General features: G+C 36.4%; 1 protein-coding gene across 1 annotated transcript in view; it reads right to left on the reverse strand.

Annotated features, from left to right (window-relative positions):
* Positions 1–17,426, reverse strand: part of CDH18 (cadherin 18) — a gene marked incomplete at both ends in the record, with an annotated part of 156,867 nt that overhangs the window by 25,165 nt on the left and 114,276 nt on the right. The window contains one exon of the mRNA XM_084216973.1: positions 6,400–6,536. Coding sequence (XP_084073099.1) covers positions 6,400–6,536 — 137 coding nt within the window. The remainder of the gene's footprint in view (positions 1–6,399; positions 6,537–17,426) is intronic.

The raw sequence follows: 17,426 nt of genomic DNA on the forward strand, positions 1-17,426 counted from the left end.
AAAAATTACCAGTTTTGAAAAAAAACCAACCTGACAATAAAAATCACTATGAGGACATCTTATATTTATTGCAAGAAAAAATTCATTTCAAAGAAAAACTGAGGCAGGAATCTAGCAACAAACTCACTGGTATTAAACAATCATCCTGCTGTCCACCAGATACAAATGGTTAGGAGTTTATAAAACTGCAATAGCATTTTGTTCTGATTTAGATTATTTTCTTAAAAATATTGTAAAGGAAACATTTTCTAAAAACTGATTATTTGACACAAGCTATTAGAGTCATTCTTGGTTATGCAGAAAAATTAAAAATGAGAAAATAAATTTACTTTTTTTCTTTTTTTTTTTTTTTTTTTTAGTGTTGTATGACAGGAAGGCATTCCTCCAAAGACTTATTTCCTTCAGGCAGTGCATATGTTTCTTTCATGTGTTTCAAAATAAACAAAAAACAATTGTGTATTTTTGTCTTTTGATTTCACTTTTTGTAAAATAAATCAGCTTGCCTCATAATAGTATGAACAGAAATACTATGTATACTTTATATCTCCCCTCTAGCTTCAGTTATCCTTCTCCATATGAGAAGGAGTAATATATTTTAATATCCTACCCAAATCTTAGTAATTTCTTTTCTGCAAATATAAAATGGGAAAAAGAACTGTCAAATTCTTCTCATAACCTTGCTGTTTAATGATGGTAATATGGGTAGCAATATCCCTGTGTTTCTAAAGAACAGATATAACCACACCTCACTATAACTATACACTTTATCTGTTTATTTGTTGTAATTATAGGACTTCCATTATTTAGCAACGCAAGGGAGTTTATATTTCACTGCTGCATATTATTAGGTGTCTCTGTGGAACCTGTCTTCCTCTGAATTATGTGACTGTATGTTTCTGTTATTGTTTTTACCAAGAGTTATTAAAAAAAACTACTTATGTTACAATTAGAAAAGACACTTTAATAGTTTTTACTCTAAGTCTTGTAAAATGTCTGTTCCAAGCTTTTATTCTGGTGAGTTATCCCAACTTTTCACATATTTAAATTCTGATCAGGGTTTGTTGACATTCTATTTAAATGTGTTTAAAAGTTATTTCTTTGAGTAGTTTTTTGCAATTACTTTTTCCCTGTATCCTTTCCATAGAGCAAAGGGTATTGCATAGTTTGTCAATGAAGTACTGCCCTAACTCAACACCTTGGCATTTTTCCCCCTGAAGTTCATAAAGAATACGCATGGCAAAGTAAATACAGAAGATGTATAAACAAAGACAACTATATTTGTTTGTTTGTTTTTTTTTCCAGGAGATTTATGGTGGTTTTTTTCTGTAAAATCGACTGCATAATGATGTCTCTTCAGTAGTTTGATTTCTAATCCATTACAGTGTCAAAGCTCTATAAATACAGGTTCTTTTAATGTGGTAATTTTTTGCTGACTCTTGATTGGATTTCATCAAGTCTGGGCGATCTGACAGAACCTGGCATGAAACACCATTATTTCAGTTCTCCTCTTCTATGCAGCCTCTCCACAGCTTTACAAATTAGGAACTCTTTATTGTCCCTTCAATCACAAGTTTTTACACCTATTGCATTCAAGTTGGTTGTTTAAGCAAACAGTGGAAAATGGTTTGATTTTCCATTTTCAGCCACTGCAGAGCATTTTGGAGACAATCAGGAGCACCATAACTTGATCCCCAAACTGCTGATGGTCTAATAAATCCAGAAATCCATTCTAGACACTGATGTAATAACCAGCTGCATAAGAGAAATATGTGACAAATTCCCAGTTAAAAGGTACCTTTAAAATCTTCAAAATATAATCACTTAACTTGCTTTTTAAAATCACATTTCTAATTAGAAGCACTATTATCCATCTAAATGTCAGCATTTTATGAACTCCAATAACCTTTTGATATTAACATCACCTGAAAAACGTATCAAGAAGCTGGTTTGCTCAGTTTTCTTCTTTTATTTTCTTCTCCATATTAAAAACACAGTTCCCAGTATCAAACAATCACAGAATCATTGATTTTGAAGGTGCCTCCATAGATCTGCAAGTCCAACTCCTTTGCTTAAAGCTGCATCTAGAGTCTACCTTGCACTGGGCCATGTCCAGTTGGGTTCTGAATGTCTCCAAGACAGAGAATCCACAACCTCTCAATGTGACCTGCTCCAATTTTTGATCAATCTTATTGTAAAACCATATTTCTTATTTGGTTTAAATAGAATTTTCTGTGCTTCAATTTATGCACGTTGCCTCCTGTCATTTTACCAGATACTACTCAGATGAGTCTTTCCTGATGTTGATCATCTTTAGTCACCTCTTAGACTCCCCTAACAATTATTTAAACACATTGATAAGCTCCTTCTGAGCCTTCACATCTCCAGGCTGAACAATCTGAGCTTTTTCCGCCTCTCCTCATATGAAAGATACTCCAGTCTTCATGATTTCATGCTCTGCACTGGACTTAATCCAGTATGTCCGTGTCCTTTTTGTACTGAGGAGCCCAGGTCTGGGAGCATTCCTCATGTGGCCTCACCAAGGCCATATAGAGGGGAAGGATCACCTCTCTCAGCCTGCCTACAGCAGGTTTTCTCACCCAGAAAAGAATGATGTTTGCCTCTTTTTCCACAAGAGCACATCACTGGCTCATGCCCAGCTTTATCCACCAGGATCTCCACCATATCCTTCTTTCAAAAGCTGCCAGTTTGCCCTGCATGTGAACTGGTGCATAGGATTATTCCTCTCCAAGTGCTTGACTTTGCATTTCCTCTTATTAAATCTCTCTTCATGATTTAATTTTCCTGTTATTAAATCTCTCCTCTTTCCTGTTCAGCCATTTCTCTAGCCTATTGAGATCTTTCTGCTTGTCAACATGACAGTCTGATGTATCAGCCATTATTCCAGTTTTGTGTCATTTGCAAAGAGAGTGACAGTGGTTGAGAAAGCACTCTGTTCCACATACCACATCATTAATGAAGAGACTATTGCATCCTGCATGAGCCACTTGGAGTACTTCCTAGTGATTGGACTCTACCTGCTGTCTGGGCTGCTCGTTACAGCCCTTTGAACATGCCCTTCCAAACAGGTTTCCATCTACTTCACCCTTCAGCTATCTAGCCCACTCGCCTGTGTGTCTTGTTCTTACATGAATGTCTCTCAATCTTCTTTAATTCTTACCAGCTAGGGAGGTAATTTTGGAATTTGAATCACTTCGCGTCCTATCATTGAGTGCTATCATTATAATGAATTCTAATTGACAGATTCTATGCTAGTCCTTAAAATAGCTCAGCTTTAAGTGTTTCCACTTCCAGAGGGACAGACTGTATTCTTGGTATTATTATGCTATGACTGAATTTTTTCCTCTAAATCAGTCTTTCATGTGTTATAAAACATTGTGCATTTGCTCTGTACTTTTCTATTCTCATTACTCTTGTCAAAGACTTGTTTAAAAACCTTTACTAGAATCAAGCAAATTATATCTTCTCCCTCTTTCAAATAGAATTTTGTAATTTTTTCAACGAATTCTAAGAAGTCAATTAAATGGCAATAATTCTATGTGAATCTGTACTTTAAAGTATTAGTACTACTGTTGGTGTGACGCTCCTTCCCCCTGCCTCAGATTTAGTCACTAGATCCTTCAACATAAACGATAGTATTACTTTATCATCTTATTTCCTAATACTACAAAGAGGTTTCAGGAAGCACCAGTACTGAAACAATCCAAGTGAATTCTTCTGGACATGAAAATGCTGCTGTTTAAGAACAATGCATGTTAAAGAAAGAAAAGGATTGCCCGTTAATTTTTATAGTAATGGTGTAAGAGCACAAACAGAAAAAAGCCTGCAGATTATTACATCAGCATTACTCCCACAGAGCAAAGTGGTAGGGCTTCCTCGGATTTCAGAGAGGACATTTGACCAATGCAGACAGTATATATCACATACAGAGATGAAAAGTGAAAGTAAATATCTTGTGAAAGGTTGAGAAAGAATAAGGTTGAAGCGTGAAGTTATCACACAATTGGGGGTAGAAATGTAATGTCGATTCTAAATTTAATTTCTGTAAAATAAGCCCGGTTACAAATAGTGGCCAAAAGGATGATAGGCGGAAACCAAATTCTATCAGTGAAATATAGCACAAAGTGAAGAGAAGAAAACACTTCAAGAAACTAACTACAATCAACACTTCATACCCACAGAGCACCTCTTGTCATTGAAAGAATACAATCTCTATAGGCCTTGCAGGTTCTGCTGTGTTCTTGGCCAAGCAAATGCTATCTGCTGTGTCAGATAAATTTGAGGAATACTACCCCTACAGCTAAATAACACTCTTTTCATAGCCTTTGACTGATATTTCAGCTTTAGTCTTAGTTTTGCGATACTTTGTGCCTGAACTTAAAAGCAAAAACCATAAGACTAGATATGGGATAGATATCACCTAAAGGAAGAGCTTTGGCCATACACAACACATGCTCCTTGCTCCACCATAAATTCATTATAAGGTTTACAATGGATTTGGAAGAGAACAGTGTCATAATTTCCAAATTATTGCAAAAAACAAAATTGTTGAGGAAGTAGACCCAAGGAAAGGCTGTCATTTAGCTACCTGTCAGTCTGTCTGTCATCAATCTCTTCCTCACTACTATATATTCCTTATTTCATGAATGAATTGTTCTCCAACTGATGCTAGAGATTTACTTATTTTTTCAAACCCAGCTTTAACAGTAACAAAGGCAGTGCAAGGGACAAAAAATCAGATTTGTGTTTTCCTGTAACAAATTGCACCTGAAACAGAGACTTTTAATCAGAGCACCTAAAATTAAAAAAAAAAAAAAAAGGAAAAAAAAGGAAAAAAAGGAGTATAATTCTTATAATTTATTCCATTCTGTTTTAGTTATAAACATAATCCTCCTTCTTCATACTACCCTCAGCATGATACATGTACCAGCATGCTTTTGTTTATGTGAAACAAATAATGCGGAGAAAGCTATGTTTAGGTTTTATGCTATTGAGATTTCTTTCTGGAAAATAATTAAATTTCAATGGTTTCCAAAAAATGACTCATGAATACTTTTTTTTCAGTGTTCCAGTTTTAAATCTTTTTTTTTTTAATTAACAAGATGCCTCTGTTATGATTAGACTTTAATTATATTTTATTTCATGCTGAATTCAGTTTTATGCTGAAGCGAAAGAACATTCTATATATGTCAACACTATCAAGCACACAGGAGTGTTAGTGTTTACTTTTTCAGGGAGTTAATCATAAAATTCTAGATCCTATTATTTACTTTAGGAAAGTACTTAGCTCAAAATGTCAATTTATTTGTGAATGTAGGTACAATAATAGGAAATAATTAGTTGTCTTTATGAAATACATTCATGCTGTTTATTTTGTAGCATGTGCTAGTGCTGTAGTGGCAGAACAGATTAAATTTTAACCAAGAGATGAAACAGATGAAAGCAGACCAGGCTCAATAATGTCAGTGGAACCTGTTAGAGGTAAAACTTGAAAACTTGCATTTAATAACTGCAAAAAAAAAAAAAAAAAAAAGAGAAAAAAAGAATACACATGAAAGCATTTCACAGTTTTGATCAAAATCACTGCCACTGAAATATGGTATCATGAACAGCGCTTAGGAGGATTGAATCTATCAATCCAGAATGGCACTTTTTCTTTCTTCATTTGCCTTTTTGAGTTTTTTAAATTTAAAACGTTGACCATGGAAAAATAAAGACCCTGCAATAAAAAAGCTAAACTGAAAAGTTCTTTAAACTCTCCTTGCCTCAAGAAGAAGTATTTGTCTCAGACTCCTCAGCCAGATGGCTTTTGATCATTGCAGGGCTTATCTGAGGCAATGGAGATTCATCAAAGTTAGAGGACTTTCAAATGCACAGGGAAGTATTATATCTTGGTAATTTTCCTATTAAAAGCCCAGAAACATAATCAGAAACTACTAGGCATCTGTGAAACATAAATTAACATGGGCATACAATTGGCATGCAATTCTCTAAAATAGTTGATAGTTGATACAAGAAGGAAAAATTAATTTCTCAGACAGTACTAAATAGTGTTAACTTCTAAGACAAATGAATTGTGAAACACAAATGGGACAAGCTGAGAAATGTTGCTGGGTAATTTGGCAGCCTTCTGTCCCATGCAGAGAAATTTGGCAAATTCACACAGGTGGGCTCACATACGCATGTGATTTTGTTTAATTGCTCTCTGGAGTTAGAGTATTCACAAACACACAGAAAACTCTCCTTTGTCTGGATTAGTTAAAAATCCACCGGTGTTAAAAAGAACATAACATATTAAGGTAGTCCTTCTCAAAATCTGAGAGCGATTTTTTTCCTTCCTAATTTTTATTTTTCATACCATGTGCCAAATAAATTATTTACCTATCTCAGAAGCAGCCACTGTGATGTTGTACCAAGGTATCTCCTCTCTGTCAAAGATCTTGGCAGTCTTAATGGTTCCAGTACTAGCATCAATGGTGAAATACCTATCTTCTTCTGTGTTATGATCAATGAAATATCTATGAAGAAATATAAAAATAAATATATATTTGTTTCAGTATATATAATCCAAAGTAAAAGAAAGTTATATAAGTATTACTTTCAAGCTTTTAAAATCACAGGCATTTAAAAAAGCAATGTGAAAAAAATCTATAACTTGGAGTAACACCGTATTTAATCTTTTTCATAATCTTTTTTCTCTTTTGATACATAACAATATTTCCACTGTGAGTCACAAAGATATAAATTGCTAACAGGTAGCATTTTGCACAGCAGCATACAACCCTGTCAAAGGTAAGATACACATGTATTTTGACTAAAAATCATGAAATGGAAAAGCAGAAAAGAAAGCAGAAACTAGGATATTATTATTCGGCTTTTTTGCCTGTCACTGCAAGCCAGTGTGATCAGCCTTGGTTCCTGTCTCAAAGCACGCCTCTCTGACATTAACTCGATGACAAAGTGACACATAAGCCATTTGGAACATCACCATTACAGAGAATCAGAAACATCTGGCTCCCAGAGCAGCCATTGACAATACCCTAGAAACAAAACTAAACTTCCCTGCTTTGCTCCCTTGGCTTCTGGGCATTTTGCCTGGCAGGGAAACTAAAAGCCTTGAAGTGGGTAACGGAAGCAGAGGGAAAGAGAAGAGATTGACAAGACTTTTCTCAAAGCTGGAATTATTTACAATGGCTTTTAACAAATGAAGCAATTGCCCAACCTTTACAAGCCTTCCTGACTAACTCCAGAAAAAAATAATTTAAAAAAAGGAAAAAATTTTATTTTAAATATCATAACTACTTTTCCTGATAATTCATCATCCCTGATTTCATTCAGTGAAATTCCATACATATTTAATATATGGAAGGCATATAAAGGTCATAATGATTTATTTGTCCCATCCAATTGCTCTTATTTTTACATCACCAGAATGTAATTCCTTGCTAATAAAAAGTGGCACACATAAAAGTTGCCAAGCACATATTTCTCTCACAATGTACTTATTAATACCAGCTGTGTAAACAAAAAGCAAGAAAACAAACAAGTATTTAATTGAATTATATATTAAAGGCAGAGATGATGTGAAAAATTAAAATAAAAAAAGCACTTAGAAGGGAAAGCAGAAATCTGAGTGAGTCACCTTAGCTGGCCAAAGGATTGGAGACTCAGCAGAAAAGCCAGATAGGATTTGGTGACTTAGGGTAGATCTTCCTTATTGGAGAGAACCCATCTCTCCTACCTGCAAGTATTTACATCTGCCTTACAGCATGCTAACTTACCTTTTGGAACTCTAGATTTTCTTGCCATGCCTTAAGTATTTTCAGCAGCTAAAGAGAGTCTCATCCTACAAACATTAATTACTCTGGACACTCTTTGCTTATTATCAACATCAGGCACTGACTACAGTGACTATTCTGTTAGTCATTACTGTGCCATCCACAGAGCCATAAAAATAAGGCTATGTATTTTTTGTAGACAGTAGCTTAAAAATAGAATTTCATATTGGGCTTCAATGAGAAAAAAACTTAAAGCAATATGAATGTTCAGTTGCTGTTGTGTGTATACGACTTATGACAAAACGTTACCTCTTCTTCTGAGCAAAGTGCAGGAAAAAAAAGAAAAATATCTGTCCCCAAAATGAAGCTTGTGTAGAAAAGCTGATGTTTGACTTTCTGATGAATTGTGATCATCTAAAAATTAATTTTCATAGACATATTGTAAAAGATGGTCTTTTTTCTTTTTTTTTTAATGTGAACCTTTTTTTTCCTAAATCAGTTATTTAAGTGTGTTCCACAGAATCTCAAATCTCCATTTAAAGAATTTAGGATTGGATGAATAACTTCAATTGTATTTTCTGTGTCATTAATGAAAACAAAATAATCCTGCAGCAACTTACTGTACTAACACTTTTACATCCAATTATGCTAATGATTTTTTTTTTGGAATTTTTCCACAGTAGCACTTCCCTTTCATGTGCTAACTTTTACATACAGTTTGAAATATTCACAGATTAAAAATTCTTTTCTTCATCAATTAATGAATAAGGGAGTGGTACTTTCTTAGGTTTTCCCATGATTAAGATATTCAGTTCTCCTCCACTACTCCATATTCTTCCTTAAAACTGTTTTGTTCATCACATCTAAAGCAGGTATTTGCACTTCTGTTCCCCAACTTTCATTATTGTGTCAGTAAAACAAGTTACAGAAGATATTCCCACACAGTAGAAAACCTAGGAATGCTAGTTCTGCTTCCCACTGCTTTAAAAATATTTTGGTTGAGAACTCTCTTGGTAGAGCAACTAATTTTTGTCATTTAGAACAAGTTTCAATGTTTTTACAAAGTGCTGAACAATTTAGACCTTTATAAATATTAGTCACTCATTTTTCTACATGTTGAGAATAGAGACCAGATATATCCATAAATAGAGCACATTTTAGAGCCAAGGATGCTTTACTTAAGCTTTTGAATTTACTTCAGCTGATTAAAAAAATTACTTTCATCTGGATAATAGTGGAAACAGACAGTCTCTCCCTTCTGCTCCTACCCTTCCCTCCACATCTACTGATCTGCTTTTCGATCCTTTTTCTAGACCACAAAAAGATATAGTGCAAGTTTTGAATTTCAATGAGTGATTTCAAAAGAGATTTTTTACCTTAACCCAGTTGATGGTTTCTGCTCACTTAGAATGCATTAATTCAGAAATCAATTTAAAATATCCATTTGAGATAGATATTTATTTATAGACATTTACTCATGACAATGCCACGTGACTTGGCATGCTTATTACCACTGCACATTAAATCTGTACATCAGAGCTGCATGACACATGTTAATAAAGAGACTTAATAACAAGACATGCCTAGATAAACAGCTCTCCAAAAACTGTTTACATGCAAACCAGCAACAGAAACCAATCTGAAATAAACTTCATTAAAAAGAATCATGAATATAGAAAACTTAATAGTCACACTATCTGAAAATAATCTGAAAGAAATTATATACCAAAACTGAATACTGCTTACACTGGGAAATGCAACATGTGCCACGTTTTTATTAGGCAATCTCAGTGAATGAAGGTGCATTCCCAGTTTCATCCGTATCCTTCTGACCAAAGCAAGCCACTGGCTCTTCTGGCTTCATTCCTCACTTCCTGCCTTTTAGTGAAGCAGTGAGTCAGGGATGACAGATATTCCCCCATTTTTGTTGAAAACTAAAAGCATTTGCATTAATTAGGATATAAAGAGAAATACATATGAATGATGACCCTTCAGCAGAAGGTCTCTATGGAACATACAAATCTGATTTCAGTATTCAACCTGTCAGACTCCAATAATGCAGACTGTTTAAAATGGAGAAGAATTTCAAGTGTCCTAAAGTAGTTTAGAAATGTTAATGAACTCCAAATCTTTTTGGAGGGCTTCTGAAGCTAAAAGGCATAAGCATTTTCAGAATCTCTCTACCTAAATTATTGTCTTAGTATTAACATCAGTCTATCCTGGATAGACGCCTGGCATAGGCTGTTACTGTTCTGGAATGGCTCTCCCTAGTTACTGTGGTTTAAGGATGAACCGAGAGTTTGAACTTTTAAAATATTTTTGAGATTTTAAATTGTTTCTTTCTTTTTTAAAATCAAATCTTTAGCTTATCTTTTCATTGTGTTATTTTCATTTATTACCCTATTTATCAACTGCAAAAATGAGATCCGTTACATATTTCTACCTTGGCTGCCAATCTCATATTGATAATAAACTTCCAAAGACAAATTTCAGCCAGATGTGAATTCAAGGATCACAGTACTTCCTTGAACTTTTGAGATATAAGCAAATAGCCAGTTCTCAAATAACAAGTGAAGCTGCTTACAAAGAATTACTAAAAGAAAGTCCATGGGAATGGAACAGAACCTTGTCCAACCAATTATATCTTTAAAGACTTATCAATTAAAGTCAAGTGCTATTGTAAGAAAACCTGTTCAGTTAAAGATTTAAGCAAGAAATTTTACCAGAAAGAGATAAAGTACAGAAATTTTTATTTCATTTTCTAAAATGTCTTAGAAAAGGAAGAGTAAGCAACTGCATGGAATGAGAAAAGGAGGTATACCATGACAAAGGCCAGAGAGAACCAACCAGCTGACACCCTCTGTGTTTGACCAGCTGGTGAACAACAAGAAATGGCCCATGCTGGGACATAACTTGAATGTGTGCCTTTTATCTTCTCTCTGCCTCCTGACAGCAGCACTCATGAGCCTGGGAAGCAGCAGCAAGGCCTTGAAGCCAAATGAGGTGGTGGGGAGACATTCTGTTGCCGTGACTGTCTTGCACTACAATACATCCATTCCAGGGCCAATTTATTTCCCCATAGTTCAAACAAATTCAGCCAGGAGAGAAAAGCAATTGTGAAGTATGAGTCAGAAGTCATGCCAATCAGCAGGTAACCAATTTTCTCCCTGCAGCATGTCTGGTACATTAAGGAGACGGTCGATGTACCAGAGCTCCTTGGCAGAAGGCTGCTACTGAGAACTACAGCCTTCAACTGAGCTTTCCAGGTGTGAAAATTGAGTACATTTGAAGATAGCTTGGAGAAGGTATCCCCTCTGTTTACTGTTCCTTTGCTTTCTTTTCAAACTGACATAGCATAACTTTAAGAAAGATACTGTTCCTCTCACAGCATTTAAAGGAAGCTGATTCAATATGCTGTTCCCGCTGACATCTCTCTGGTGCTGGCTGCCAGCTGACATCCACCAGCTGATCAGCAGCACCTTGTGGTTTCCATACAGGGCTCCTGGCCCACCTCTCATGCTGAAATATCAGCTCTGCCAGAGTGGCAGTGTTCCATGTCCTAGTCCTAGAGATGTGAGTTGCAGGATCCCTGGGGACACAGGGAAATTCACAGCAGTGAAACACTGTCTCTCAGGAAAGTCCCTGAGAGGCAGCCCCTGCAGGTTTGAATTTCATGAAGAAGTCAGCTTCCTGCTCCAGTCCTTATTCCCATCCTCTAGCACACTGCTCACCTTGAACACAGGAAATTTGAAGCACTGTTCATTTGAATGAAATAAATGTCTAGTTCTTTCTAGACACTCATCATTTCTAGCTGGCAGTTTCTGTCTGCATGTGTTAATCAGTGATCATTTTTCCAGCTAATTTTGACAGTCAGTGTAGGCTAAGAACAGGCCACACCCTTCAAAGCATAATTCAGAATTCAAGGCAAGATAAAGGTTTGTCTTCTTTTCATGACTTTATGAATTTCTTCATAGGGTTATGACTGTCCAAAAACATTTCAGGTAGATGTGTTGATGGCAGAACTAGATCTTATTATATCCGAGTTGCTTGTTATTCAAAGAGATTAACATTCAGATGCTGATAAGCAATAAGGTGCAGTCAGTGTTACATGAGAAAAACTTCTTTTCCCCTACAAGCTAACTACAGCTACAGCTACTTCTACAGCTGTGCCTATTTTTGTACCTACCAGCCAAAAGAATGGTACTCTACTGACATACTAGCTTTTTTTTCTCTATATATTATACACTAAAGCAAATAAAACCAAGACTGATAGATTTACGCCTATTTATTGGAGTTGCATGACCCTTTCAAAATGACTATACTCTAGAGATGTTCAGACATGAAGGCTGATTCTAAAACCATAAAAGACTGTTAGTGCTTGAGACATTCTGAAGTCAGTAAAAATTATAGAAACATAAAGATGATGTTCTGGCATGAAAAATCTGTCTTTCTTGGTCAAAAAGTTGATCGGAGAGTGTTTCCTCTCTCCTCCATCAGGGAGAGATGGAGGTCGTTCTGGTTGATGTGGGATTCTGACCACTATCCTAAACTAGATTTTTCCTAGTCAGAAGAGCTGTCAGAACATCTTACCAGTTCCTGCTCGAGGACATGGACATGCATGTTACTGGAAGACCTAGGACACATAATCTGAGAGTATCAAAACTAATTAGAGGCCTCAGGGGACGAAGTAGAAAGAGACCTCTCACCTCAACACTATAAAGAAAGGTTTTAAAATGTTTTCTTGCTGTGAAGAGAGATGGAGAATTAGTGAAGAAATTGAAGAAAAATTGCCATCTCTCTCCAGCCATTCAAAGTAGGGTGTTCTTCTTCTGTCTCAGTTTACTGACAGGTTTAGAGAGAATACTGGAGGATTATGATGGTGTTGTGCTTTGAGGTCTCCTTTGAGGAGGGCAGATTTCTGCCTTTGTCTTCTCCAGTGCAGGCCTGGCAGAATCTGGAAAATCTCACATGTTCTCCCACAGGCATATGAAGGAGGGATGGTCACTCTACATGATAGCACTGATCTCAGCAAGCTACCCTAAGTACAGCCAAGAAAGAGTCCAAAACTCATTTATTCATAGCCTGGGTTGGAAGGGACCAGCCATGGATATCACCTAGTTCTGACCTCTCTGACATGGGCAGTGAGATCTTCTCCTAGACCAGATTGCTCAGAGCCCCATTCAACCAGGCCTTATATATTTCCAAGTATGTGGCATCCACAACTTCTCTGGGCAACCCTTTTCAATATCTTACCATGCTCACAGTGGAGAATTTTTGTTAATATCTAAGCTCTTTCAGTTAGAAGCCATTCCTTTTGTCCTGTCACTACATGCTTTTGTAAATTGTCCCTCCCCATCTCTTGTGTAGGCTCTCTTCAGGTACTGGAAGCCGTAATTATGTCACCCCAAACAGTCTAACAGTCCTCTCACCCAATCCATCTCTTCCCAATTTAGATAAAATTATGTTGTGGGGGATTGTGTCAAAGGCTTTACAGAAGTCCAGATAAATGACATCTGTAACCTTTCCCTTGCCCACTGATACGGTGACTCCATCAAGGCCACTAGACAGGTCAAGCAGGATGTGTCCTGCTGTACACAGAACAGCAGGAAACAAACTCACTTTATTCCTCCTACATGACATTCAAAGAGCAAGTAAGGCAAATTAAAATAACTAGGAGAAGGGACTTCTGTATTTCCAGAAGGGGAACAGCCTTATCCCTTCTCTCTACTGAGAGCACAGAGACTGAATTGATCTCAGAGAATGGGGGTGATGGAGGGGAACCTTAAAAATATAATTTAATTTTCAGTCCCTCCCTTTAATCCTTTCATGCAGTTGTCTTGCACCTCCCTTCAATTTGAATCACAAATTGAAGTTTTATTCTACCTCTAGCAAATTTAAACTTTACATTAGAAAAGAAGTCTAAAACCTGATTTTTTAGCAATACTTTATGTCTTTAAGACTTTGAGAAATAATAATAGGAAAGCATAAAACTTATGGATTATGTTCTTTCATCTATGTATAAGCATGCCTCTTAAAATACTGTTTACTGAAAATTAAGAATACTTTCTAAAGGCTGATGACAAAAATTATTCACCTTCAGGTGAATCTAAAAGATTAATATCTTTTACAATCAATGAAGCCAAAGTTAAAATAAGTTTCTCTACCTAATGGAGGAATTGAAGACAAAATTCCTACACCACATTGATTGTTATAATTATATGCACCTGTAATTGAATAATTTATTATTTTTTTTCTGAAAGAAGGAAAGAGAAGTTTGTCAATTTAAATCAAAGTAGGACAAGGGAAGTATGAATTTATTAGAGCCTCTACATACCAGATGTGGTGTTGGAAAGCAAGTTTTTGTACTCATTAGTATATCCATGTATTAAATCCATTATGATATATCATCCATTTTAAGGCAACAACATAAGACCCTTAGAAAAGTGGGAAGCAGGATCATAGCTGAGATTGTACTATTATTCTTCACCAACTTAGCACAAAATTAAAAGTAAATTTTTAGTACAAAATAAATTTTTAAAAAATTTAAATTAATTTTAGCACAAAATTAAAAAAAAAATAAATAAAACCCAAACCAAAACCAAAGCAACAGGTTTTTTTCTCAGACTTCTGTTCCTATAGCTGATCAATCCTTGTGAATAAAATACATTTTAGCAAGACATATTGCCACCTGGATGGGGGTCCAACAGAAAATTTACTTGAATTTCAAAATAATAGTGTAACAAATCAATCTTCCAAGGACCAAAAAAAAACCCCCCAAAAAACCAAAGTTGCTTTTAGCCAAGCAATTGTAGACCTTCTGAAAAGGGAAGATGCTTATCTTCCTTATCTTTTTGACTCTACTATCACAGGCAGTAGAATCCTGATCAGTACCGGACCTGTACCCCATTCACCAGAAATTTTCCGTTAGATACCAGAAAATGAAAAATTTTTCCCAGAAATGTAAGCAACCTAAGTTAAACATAGTAAGTGGGTGTAAAAAAAATTACTAGAGGGGGCAGAGGTCCTATCATTAATGCTCAAACCAGTGATTTACCTTCTGTATCACTGCATGACAAAGTAGCACTCAAAGGAGTGATCTGATGTTGCCATATATCTTTAATGGGATGTCTTTTTTCTCTAACACTACACTTAAGTGTATAAGGCTTTCAGTTCTTCATAGCCCATTATCAAACTGGGAAGTTATTGTGGGAGGGCTGGTCTGTGTCATGGAACAACTTTCACTATTACATCAGAACTGCAGAAAGTGTCATGGTCTTAAAACTATGTCTTAGCTCTTTTCTGAATCACTGCCTTGGAGGTGGCTTGGGGAACAGCTGAGGCATTATGTTTCCAAAAAACATTCCACTGGCAACAGACCAGAGGCGGTTGGAAAGCTCCAAGGATCATGTGGAGTATGAGCAGTGCCTGGGTGGACTCACCAGGCATGGATCACTACCTACAGGAGGATGTCAGGGTTTCAAGAGGCGCTGCCCTGCCCTGAGGCAGCACTAACAGCTGGGTGCCTTGCCAATTAAAAGCTGTTTGCACCCCTAATCTCCATGCAGGTCTTCTGTGTATGATTTCAAAAAGAAAAAAAGATAATTTCTAAGTAGATATACAGAGATTTAAAATGAATAATGGACTAAAAAAAAATTGTAATTAAAGCATTTAATAGTCATGCTTTCTTCCGTGTTGTGTGGGAAGATACTTTTCAAGATCCACTTGCACATCAGATATTATTATAAGACGTGACTTAACGCTGACCTTTTCAAGCAAAAAAAGATATGAGTATGGAAGCAGAATACTTGACAAAAAGCAATGAAAGGGGATTAGTTTCTCATAAATGTTCCAACAGGGCAGTAGTACCTGTGAATGAATGACAAATAAAGATGTTTTCTGTTGATTTAGAAAATAATTTTTTAGGTAAATTTTTAAGTGATTTTCAAACTACTTAAAACCCTTTTATATTTGAAACTAATACATGATGAAGTTTTACTATATTTATTTCTTATGCTTTCTATTATATCTTGCTTTTCATATTTCAGTAGAATAATAATTTATTCTAAAACAGAGCATTTTAAAAAGTTTCCCTGAAAATGCATTTCTGTCTTTTTAAAGAAAAAAACATCAAGCAACTTGAAAAGAAAAATCCTTTTGAACAGTCCAAATGGCAAATCAGATAAGTACTGAATAAAAAGACCTCACCTCTATTAGCTACATTTGTTATTACAGTTCTGCTGGGATTTAAAGACTAAAGCACTAGTACAAGCACTGGCAAAATGTCAGTGCCTTCTGAAGACTACTCAGCTCAGGAACAGGATGAAATCACTGTGAAGAAATTGCAGTGAGGAAATAAGGACAAAACCCACTTTGTCTCCCTCTATTGATAGCAGTAGATGATGCTATTTATTTTTGTGTTCAGTTCAAATAACTTAAAAAGATTTCAGCACTGTTAATTACCTTAAATACATTTCCAACCATTATTCTCTATACAAGAATTACTCCTGCCATCAAATTAACTGTTACTTAATCGGGCAGCGAACAAATCACAGCACTGTATCTCCTTTAGCAGATGAATAGCAAAGTGATATGGTTTCAACTGTGTGTGCCTAAATGCTTCATCAATCTCATATACAGCAGCAAGTGTCCTCACAAAGTGGAAAAGATGCACAAGTGGATTAGGAAAGACTGATAAGCAAATCGCTGCTCTGTATCTTGCCCTGTAGCCTCACAGTATTTGGAGATCTATCTGAGCCATTTGGATAAGTGCTGTTCTGCTACTCCCCTGCTGCACAGAGATCAGCAGGTCAAATCCTATCTGTACCTATTTTCCCTGGAGATTGTGGTCTGTGCTTTCTATGAAAGTTACACTGAATCTTTCTAATTACAGTTTTATAATCACTATTTTCATTTTCAATTAGCTAGGAATTGTGGGGAAAAAAGAAGAGACATGACCTCGTTACTTCTGACTGGCTTTCAGACCCACCAGGGTTTCAGACAAACAGTGGAGACATATCCTGCAGCACAAAAGGCCATAAGGCACTGCATGAGCACTCCTGAGAAATATAGCCCCCTCTGAGTGGCTCCTTTGCTCATCACTCTCGAGTGGAGCACGGGGCAGGACCCTGCCTCCAAGTGTAGCAGCAGCTCAGCCCATGCCGTCTGTCCCACTTCTCAGGTCACACCTCTTGCAACCCATAGTTTCGCAAGCTGTAGCCAGACCTTGAAACAGTGCAAAGCCCTTCTGTACGACATCAGTGTTTCTGTGTGAAGTTGAGGTAAGGGAAGGGGGATTGGAGCTGTCCATTCTCAGAGCAGCGTTTTCTGTTCCCGCAGCAGGAAGCTCAAGGAAAACTTGAGGGCACACCAACCCAGCCTGGTGTCTGTTTAGAGTCCCACACAGCAAGATGCTGGTTCAGGCCTCAGAGAATCAGCACCTTCATAAAAAAACCCCGCTCTCAAAAATGACATTCACTGTCTGCTCCACCAAGACAGATAAAGCCTGGCTAGGGGGTGGACCTGGTCACAATATAATGCCAAGGATATCTGAGCTGCCACTGCCCTTGCCAAACCCCATCAACATGTAACTGAGTGAGAACTGGCTTCCTTAAGATCTTCCTGGTTTGGTAT

This window comes from Fringilla coelebs, assembly GCF_963513975.1.
Source record: "Fringilla coelebs genome assembly, chromosome: 1".
NCBI classification, from domain to species: Eukaryota; Metazoa; Chordata; class Aves; order Passeriformes; family Fringillidae; genus Fringilla; species Fringilla coelebs.